The sequence below is a fragment of the Magnolia sinica genome, chromosome 5, assembly GCF_029962835.1.
Source record: "Magnolia sinica isolate HGM2019 chromosome 5, MsV1, whole genome shotgun sequence".
NCBI classification, from domain to species: Eukaryota; Viridiplantae; Streptophyta; class Magnoliopsida; order Magnoliales; family Magnoliaceae; genus Magnolia; species Magnolia sinica.
This window is the reverse complement of record NC_080577.1, coordinates 111460071-111470097: the sequence shown is the minus strand read 5'-3', so window position 1 is coordinate 111470097 and position 10027 is coordinate 111460071. Positions and strand designations below refer to the sequence as shown.

Here is a 10027-nt window from a genome sequence, read left to right as displayed (position 1 = left end):
AACGTAAAATTCCTTCTGCCCCCACATCCGTTCGGTTGCCCTAAAAATGATTATCCAATGGCCCACCAAACAACAAAAAACCATTTGTAGCCCGCACCTCCACTTCCTAAACACAAACTCTCACACGTGCTGATACATGGCACGTTCTATCAATCCAAACCGTTCACTCGAGGGGCCCATAGCAGATTCTCGTCTGCCTACAAGTCCGGCGTGTGCGGGCCACATCCATGCGAGAAATAGACGGTTTGAAAGAGAGTTACCAACGGTCTATTTTCAATGTACACGTGCAGCTTATTTGCATCCCTGGGACTCACTGATGACCTGCGATGAATCATGCACACGTGTTCAATGTCGGTGCTCTGAACCCCACACGTGTCACATGCATGGCGGTAGATGAAATTCATCATGCCACCTATAATCCACCCTCTATCTCATGCGGCTTGAATGAGAACAGTGCAGCCCCTCCTCCCTCCTATTTAAATCCCATTCCCTACCTTCATGCAGAATGCCCACACCACCTAACCACTCCACTCATACATGCAATCAAGGGAATTGCAACAACAGCCCTTGTTTTCATCTCATTGGAGTTGGAGGAGGATAGAAATCTAGGGTTTTTCTTTTGGTGTGCAATACCCAACTCTCTCTCTCTCTCTCTCTCTCTCTCTCTCTCTTCCCCCTATATAAAGCCAGAATATATAACTAGTTCTATAGAGATGGCCATCATCACCATCCATCCTCCATGGACTTTCACCTTTGGTCTCTTAGGTAAATAGATAGTGGCTTTTGATGAGTTCTGGCCCACCTTCTCCCTTTGTTCTTGTTCTTTATTTTTTGGAAATGTTTTATAATTATTTTGTATGATTATTAAGATTTATAGAGATGACCATCTTCACACCATCCACCATAAATGAGTAGATAGTCAGCTTTGATGGATGGTGGCCCACCTTCTTCCTTTTCCTTTTTTCTAAATGGTTTTTAGTTATTTTTAATCTTGTTATGTATTAAGTTTCATAGACATGGTCATCGTCACCATTCACCACCCACAGAATTTTGACTTGTTAGATTGATAGACACTAAGATTAAAAGGATTGTGGCCCATCTTTTCTAAGGTTGTGTTTGTTTGCACCATATATCATGAAATTTATATTTTTAAAGGCTTTTTGTAGAGATTTATTTTATATGTTTTCCTTACAATTGTTTGATTCTTATTTATTTATTTATTTTTACGGTTTTTCCACCATTTAGGTATGATTTCTGTGTAACTGCTAACATAATCAATATGAAAAGGTTAACAAGACTTCTGATTTAATTTCTTTTTTCATATTTTCATTCTTTTCCATTTTAGGGTTTTTAATATTTTAAGTTGAGAGGTTTGTTAAGCTGACACGTGCATAGCACAATGAATACACATGCAGACTAGATGATATGGGGCAGGAGTTAAGATCTGAGTTTTCATTTAGGTGGGCCACACTGTTTAGATCTTCTGGTCTTAATATCAAGACGTTACAGTGTACAAAACAGATGAATGGTCAGAAAGAAATTGTTTTAGCTTTCTTTTTCTCTATACATTTTCGCCCACCTGAGGAGTATAACTGCTAGGTTTTTTAGCTAGTTAGAAGATTTTATCAATGTGGCCCAGTTGATGGAAAGCTCGATCTCACACAGTTGTGCATTATTGGCACACGTGTTTGTGTGCATTGTTTTTTTTTTTTTTTTTTTGAGATATTTTTTTCTTTTCTTTTTTGTTTGATTTGGGTTTATTGCTTTCCAATATTTTTGTTCATTTTTAAAAATAAGGGTATGCTAATCTAATCATGGAAGGCTTTCTCATATGTGTTTTTCTTGTAGTTAATTAAGCTCATCTACACGCCAAACCCACGTACTAGAATGTCACACATGTGTGAGATCCAAGCCTTCTATTAGGTGTGTCCCACCACTTCGATTTTACCCTTGTCCAAAAATGAGACCAGCTAACAGATCAAAGAGCTCATAATGTTAGAAACAAAGAAGATGGATTAGAAAAGCTCGGCCAAATTTTGTTAGCCAACCGTTTGTTTCTAAACCCTAAGTCAACTAAGCAGTGGGACCCATCTGATGGATAGCTTGGATCTCTCATAGGTGTGCCACTTTGACACATGCTTTTAATTGAATAAAAGAAATTTAATGTTATTTTCTAAGTATTATAACATTGTAACCTACTTACCAACGTACATTAAAGATGCATGCAATCAGTAGTGGGCCACATACAAAGTTGATGGTTTAAATAAGTATTTTTGGCCATCCATTTGCTATGTGTGCTATGGCCCACTTGAGAAGTGAGAATGGCCTGCCTTTAGGCCAGAAGATCGAATTAGCGTTGCCCACCTGATGGAAAGCTCAGATCTTGCACATGTGTTCCATTTAGGCATGTGTTTCTGTGTTTGGATAGGCGTGGCTCTTACAATATGTGGAATTAGAATATCAGACATTCTCAAACATTTATTTTACAAAAAAGATTATTAATTTTATTACTGTTATTAATGATGCAGGTAACATAGTCTCGTTCATGGTCTACCTTGCTCCCTTGTAAGCTCTCTCTCTCCTCTCCAATTGGTTCTTCTGCCCCCATTAGAGATAGATGATTAGTGGGTAGAAATCCAATGCACATGCATTCACTGAACAGTTCCCGCCAACTTTTGATAAAAACAAAAAGGAGGCAGGTGAGATGTGTATAGAGATTTCTGGTCAATGGATGGTGGGAAATGTTTGGCCCCACAGATCTCATATCTTAATCCTACACGCACAAACTTTAATTTTCTTTTTAGCTTAATTTCTTTGCTAAGTTATTATTAGAAGTATGGGACATTAATTAGGACTTTTAATCTCATCCACAGGCCCACATTTTATCGAGTTTATAGGAAGAAATCAACGGAGGGATTTCAATCACTTCCTTATGTGGTTGCATTGTTCAGTGCAATGATGTGGATTTACTATGCGTTTGTAAAGACCGATGCTTACCTGTTGATCACAATCAACACCATTGGATGTGTCATCCAAACCATATACATCACAATATACATAACTTATGCACCAAAGAAGGCTAAGGTATTTTAGAAAGATTTCTTCAATTCATCTTATTCTCAATAAATCAATCTTATATACACCTTATAGCTCTACATGTTCCATGGGTACAAATGGTAGATGTGTACAAGATCCGGACCAATCACTTTAAAATCCACATCAGTATGGTCCATGACCTGAAAATTTAAAAAGTTGGTCAATCCTCATAGCTCAATTTGAAGAAAAAGGCCGATGTTCATATTTGGTTAAGGTTCTAGTTGAATACTTAAGATCCTCAGATTGAACTAAATTTTGAGATGTAATCCATCTATGGTGAGAAATGCTACATGAATGGTCCAGATCTTGTACGTAGTGTTGTACAATTACCGTTTTTTTTTTTTTGTTTTTTTTTTTTTTTTTTTGTTTCTAACAACTGGTTTTGAATTTGGATTTGCAGCTCATTACTGCTAAACTGCTTTTGTTGTTAAATGTTGGGGTGTTTTGTTTGATTCTTATCTTGACCCAAGTGTTAGTGGGGGGCCCACAGCGTGTTCGGGTCCTTGGATGGGTTTGTGTCGCCTTCTCCGTTAGTGTCTTTGCAGCTCCTTTGAGCATCATGGTAAGATTGATACATCAAGCTTTGATGGTTGTTTTTGGATTAAAATTCTATGATAGTTCTAACCTTGATATGGTGCAAATTTATAGTTGTGGCCCAAATGGGCAAATTTATAGTTGTGGCCCAAATGGCCGACTAATGATCATACTTGGCCATTCAATAAGAACGGTCCACTGTGGATTGCCTATGACCCCAATATCACCCTAGATGATCAAATCCATTCAATAAGGGCAGGCAAAATTGATATGGTGAGATCATTTTTACTCTTACAAAAATATTATGTTTGTGTGCCATTAATTGTATGACTTGATTATCAGATCATGGTTATTTTTCATATCAAGGGCAAGTGAAGGTGGAATCCTCCTATCCAACAGTCTTTATTGATAATAGTGGGACTGCCCGGCCCCATAGGAATTTTGTTCGGAGTGTTTCCATTAACCCAAACCGTTTATATGATGGGCCTCACTGTAGATGAGATTTTATTTTTTATTTTTTTTTAAAAAAACCCACATATTGAAATAGATTTAACTTTTCGATTGTCAAGGATTCAAAGGAAAAAGAGAAAATGATAAATTGGTTGAAATATTCTAATTTAAGAGCTTCGATTTTTCAAATACCCACTATCTTGGGTGAGTCTCATCATATGAACGGTTTAGAACATTAAAATCTGACTCCATATATAAAAAAAATAAAGTGCGGCATATCCTGTAACAATACATCATGATGTATTCTAGCAAACATCTTGTTTGCATGCACAAACAAATGTACTTATCCATGTATACACTTCAAAAGGTGTACAATAAATGATATTTATACGGCGAGAAATGGGCTGTCTTGGTTTAGACTGATCATCAAGGCCCATGATCTGGATCCATGAACCGTTGATTAATTAGGGAAGGCCCAATCAAAAACCCAACCGTCCCCAGCTTAATGTTAGTGGGCTGGGTAGTTTGGATGATGGGTTGTTGTAAAACAGATGTCTTAAATCTTAGTTCACCGAGATGCTCAAGTAGTCAAGGTATTGGCTCGACTAGTCGAAGATCCCTTCGACTAGTCGAAGACAGTTCAACTCAAAGTTTAGCAACGATATATTTATGATTTTCAGGATATTCGACTAGTCGAATAGGTCTTTCAACCAGTTAAAACCCAAGCTCGACTAGTTAAGGGTTACGCAGACGGTGCACGGTTTATGCGCGGACTGCATAAATTTGAGGCAGTTTGTAGGGAGGTGCGTAAGTGGAGTTTTCCCATTTATAAATAGGAGTCCCTAGGACCATTCTTAGGTATGCTAAGGCTTTCTAAAGGGGTTCCAAGGGTTCCTAAAAGGATTTTAGGGCTTCTAAAGGGTGTAGTAAGGGTGAGATTCGAGGTTGTTCAAATTGGGTAAGTCATTTCTCTTTGTAATTTCTATTTTCATATTAGAATTCTGTCGCTTAGTGCCGTGTTTTTTTTTTCCCGAAATGGTTTTCCACGTTAAATCTTTGATTTCTCTTGTATTTGCTTGGTACCATTAGATTGATATCCTAGATCCATATATGTGTGATTCCGCAGCACAAATCCCAATAAGTGGTATTAGAGTAATTGTTTGGGGGGGGGGGGGACAGATCTGAATCTGAGGGATAAACAATAATGGTTAACATTAGGTATAATATTGAGAAGTACTCAGGAAAAAATAATTTTGAGTTATGGAAGATCAAGATGATTAGTTCCTTAATCAAGTAAGGTAAAGATGGTGCTCTTGGAGAGCGAAAGTCTACTATGACTGATGATGATTAGAATACTCTTGATAAGAAGGTCTTATCATTGATTCATTTATGTCTCACGGATGAGGTTCTTTACAATGTCATGAGGGATAAAACTACAGCTAAGTTATGGGCAAAGTTAGATGATGTGTATGTGTAAAAATTCTCTGAAAATCGCCTACACTTGAAACGTAAGTGGTATAACTTCAAGATGGCAAAGGGTGGAGATATGGAGGCTCACATCAATAACTTTAATAAATTGGTTTGTAAATTGCTTGATATAAAGAAAGTGATGAAAGATGAAGAACAAGTATGTATGTTGCTGAATTCTCTTCCAGTGTCGTATGAGTCATTCAAGGGCACAATGTGCACCACGAATAAAACCCTGAGTGTCGACACCGTTATCTCAACCCTTCAAGGGAAGGCCATAAGAAAGCTTAACGATGACATGGAGATATCTTCCAATGCACTGATTACGAGAGACAAGAATTCTGAGTAAGGTATAGGATCTTTAGGGTCAAGATCTAGGTTCATGGGCAAAGGCAAAGGCAAGTTAAAGTGTTGGAATTGTGAGATGAGAAAACATGTGAAGAAGGATTGTACAAATCCTAAATCTAAGAGAGAATATTTTGAGGCTTCATATCGGGAGGCCAACGGTGCCACATCGGATGGATTGAGTGGATGTGATGGTGATGTTTTGTCTGTGTTTACGATCAGACACTTTTACGATGATCGTAAGGGCGAGTGAATTATAGACACAGGGGCATCCTTTCACATGACTTCTCATCGGAGTTGTTTCACTAGCTTCAGGGATTGCGATAGTGGACGGGTGTTTATGGGCAATGGCATTGCCTGTAATGTTATGGCGGTTGGTACGATGCGTATCAAGATGTTTGATGGGGTGGAGCGTACCTTGACTAATGTCAAGCACGTTTCTGATTTGAAGAAGAATTTGATTTCTTTTAGTGCACTTGAGGCAATGGGCTGCAAGTTCATAAGTATTGATGGTGCTTTTAAAGTATCTAAGGGGGCACGAGTAATCATGAAAGCGCAGCGATTTGGTAATCTTTACAGGTTGATCAGGAGCACTTCAAAAGGTGGAGCTGCGGTGGCTGTAGCGGATTCCACCTTTGCTCGTGTGTGGCATGCTGGGCATGACGACATGAGCAGGCAGTGCATGAAGGCTGAGATGCGTGGACAAAGATATAGAGTAGATACAGCAGCTACCTGTGAGAAGAATCACACGGCATAATCGCAGAATATCGACGAGGTACATGGATGACTCCAATATCGTAGAGAATCTGTCCTCTATTCAGATAGCTCTAAATGAGTCTGGTGTTGAGAAGTAGAAGGTGACTATAAGCGATGTGATGGACTCGTTATACCAAATCAACATATGGGAGCTGGTGGAGCTTCCATTGGGCTGAAAAGTGGTTAGATGCAGGTGGATCTTCAAGAGGATACAGCATAGATATAGATTGAGGTTGGTAGCGAATGGTTATGCTCAAAGAGTAGTGATCAGCTTCTCAGAGATATTCGCGCCAACGGTATAGCAGGTGTCTATCAGATTCGTGATTGCCGTTGGTTGGCCAATGCGATATTGAGCTGGAAAGGATGGATGTTGAGTCTGCACTTCTGCACGGAAAATTGGAAGAGCAGATCTATATGAAGCAACCAGAGCGATTTGAAGTTAAATGGGCTGAGAAAAAGAGTTTGCAGGATGTCGTGGTACGACCTATCCCCTAAACAGTAGTTTAATTCCTTCATGATAAGTCAGAATTGTATGCTGATGATATGTAGATCGCTAATTATGATATGTCTGAAATCAATGTATTGAAGACTCGGTTAAGTGGGACATTCAGGATGAAGGATCGGGGGTTGCAAAGATGGTTCTCGGCATTGAGACTGAAAGAGAAGTAGGTTTTAATAATCACAGGTAAAATACCTTGTGTAGGTATTGATCAAGGATGTGATGGGCCAGACAGAGCAGGAGAGCGTTCCCTATGGGTCTCTCCTCAAGTTTTCCTCAGGACATGTCATAAAACAGATGAGGAAAAATAGGATATGTCTCATGAGCCTAATTCAAATGCAGTTGGTAGTGCATGCCATGGTCTGTATTAGACCGGTTATTTCACAGGTAATTGGTGTTGTGAGCAAATACCCCAACAAGCAACATTGGATGGCGGTGAGATGGTTACTTCGATAGATTCGAGGTATAGAAGACTACGTCTTACTTTTGAGAAGACATGAGCAAAGGTAATTGGGCATGTGGATTTAAATTCGACAGACATGCTCACTTAGATTGTTCCTGTAGAAAAGTTCAAGTTTTGTGCAACTATTTTAGGCTTAGTAATGGCGTAAAAGAAGGATAGAGTATATACAAGAAGTGTTGATTGAAGTTATGATGTGATGTATAGATAAGAGAAGAGGTCGAGAAGCTACACGGTTAAAGATTAAAGACATGGTGGAGATTGTTGTAAAACAGATGTCTTAAATCTTGGTTCACCGAGATGCTTGACCAGTCGAGCTACTGGTTCGACTAGTCGAAGACAGTTTGACTCGTAGTCTAGTAACGATGTATTTGGGATTCCGGGATGCTCGACCAGTTGAAGTTTGTGCTCAACTAGTTGAGGGTTACGCAGACGGTGCGCGGTTTATGTGGGGACTGCGTAAATTTGATGCAGTTTCTAGGGAGGTGTGTAAGTGGAATTTCTTCATCTATAAATAGGAGTCCCTAAGGCCATTCTCAGGTATGCAAAGGCTTTCTAAAGGGGTTTCAAGGGTTTCTAAAAGGGTTTTAGGGTTTTTAAAGGGTGTAACAAGGGTGAGATTCGAGGTTATTCGAATCGGGTAAGTCATTTTTCTTTGTAATTTCTATTTTCGCATTGGAATTTTGTCGCTTTGTGCCGTGGTTTTTTTCCTAAAAGGGTTTTCCACGTTAAATCTTTGTGTTCTGTTGTGTTTGCTTGGTGCCATTAGATTGCTATCATAGATCTATATTCGTGTGATTCCGCAGCACAAATCCCAACAGGGCCATGCCCCAACCAAACACAATCCCAATTCCTTAGCTTATGGGCCGGACTTGCACATGTTTGGGCCTACCTTCATTTATGGTTATAACTCATGCAATGTTCATTGTTAGTTTTAGGGTGCCTTTGGTTGCACCAAATAATATGAAATTTTCATGATATTTAGTGCAACCAATTTCATGATTTTTAGTCCAACCAAACGGGCCCTTATTTATTTTGATTTTTTATTATGTATTTTTTGTGTATGTAGAGGCTTGTTATACGTACGAAGAGTGTAGAGTTCATGCCATTTTACTTGTCTTTCTTCCTTACATTGAGTGCTGTGATGTGGTTCTCCTACGGTTTTCTACTGAAGGATAAATTCATTGCTGTAAGTATTCCATTATTAGTCTTTTGTGCAACAAACCAATCTTCTTCTTCTTCTTCTTTTTTTTTTTGTGCAACAAACCAATCTTGATTCATCACTGCTCCAATGTAGACGATGTGCTTGGTAAATCTAGCGCGTCCATAGGGTGGGCCTTCCCATGGATTGACTACAGTACAAAAATCTCGCCAAAATAAGCATCCATGCACTTGAAGTCGAAGTGGACAGCTTGAATAGAAAAGGGACATAAAAGCAGAAATGTCCTGCACATTTTGTATCATGGGCCATCTGTTATAAGGCCTATTAGATGGACGGTGTGGATTCATGGATCATACAACCAAATGTAAATTAGAGTGCGAAAGTTCTTCGGCTATCATGGACTGGGCTTCACCTATTGAAGCCTAGACGAATTCAGGCCCAGTCCTTTCATTGGCTTGCTGTAGTTGGGCATTTCAAGACCCAATAAAGAAAATTTCAGGGCTGGGGCCCGATGACAGGCCGGTTTTGGGCCTATTGGGCCGGGTCTGGCCCAATCTCATTGTATGTTGATTTCATCACTGATTGTTTTTTCAAATGTGTTTCTGTTACAAATAGCTGCCAAATGTGGTGGGCTTCATCTTCGGCCTCCTTCAAATGATCCTATACATGTTTTATAAGGGTACCAAGAAAGAAATTCAAGAACAAAAGCTACCCGAACACATCGCCAACGTCGTTAGGCTGAGCACGATAGGGAGTTCGGAGGTCCACCCGATCGATGTTGTGCCACAGACCCACAATGAGAAAAACATGGACGAAGATGTACAGTCACTTGAACGGGCTGATCAGGACAAGAAAGATGTGGGGCCCACTGAGGAGGCCCAATCAAGTAAATGCGAAGTTTGATAATGCATGTTCTTATATGCATTAGTTGGGACTTGGATGCAACTTCTATGTATGATTTTGGGATTTTTGGTTCAAAAGAGATGAATGATGGGGAGAGGCATTCCTACACCATATGCGCTTCTTCAAGCTCTCTCTCTCTCTCTCTCTCTCTCTCTCTCTCTCTCTCTCTCTCTCTCTCTCTCTCTCTCTCCTTTTGTAATGAGATGGACACTCAGGAAGACAGTCGTGAAGGCTTAAAACCATGCTTTAAATGCATCATTTTTGGTATTTCCATGGAATTAAATAAAAATGACACTTAGGAGGTTTGCACACGTGATTTCTTTCTGATCTCTCTCTCATGTAGAAATGATTCATT

At 39.4% G+C, this 10027-nt stretch overlaps 1 protein-coding gene across 1 annotated transcript; it reads left to right on the top strand.

Annotated features, from left to right (window-relative positions):
- The first annotated feature begins 484 nt into the window (after window positions 1–484).
- Window positions 485–9808, top strand: LOC131246710 (bidirectional sugar transporter SWEET14-like). Its single transcript, XM_058247060.1, has 6 exons — window positions 485–765; window positions 2529–2565; window positions 2874–3084; window positions 3497–3658; window positions 8677–8796; window positions 9385–9808. Exons 1-6 carry the CDS (start codon window positions 714–716, stop codon window positions 9670–9672), a joined length of 870 nt encoding a protein of 289 aa, XP_058103043.1. The 5' UTR covers window positions 485–713; the 3' UTR covers window positions 9673–9808.
- Window positions 9809–10027: the final 219 nt, after the last annotated feature.

Coding starts and splice junctions, on each gene's coding strand:
- LOC131246710 (XM_058247060.1), top strand. CDS start 714: ATGGCCATCATCACCATCCATCCTCCATGGACTTTCACCTTTGGTCTC. Junction 3,659..8,676: donor CAGCTCCTTTGAGCATCATG/GTAAGATTGATA, acceptor TTGTGTATGTAG/AGGCTTGTTATACGTACGAA. Junction 8,797..9,384: donor TGAAGGATAAATTCATTGCT/GTAAGTATTCCA, acceptor TGTTACAAATAG/CTGCCAAATGTGGTGGGCTT.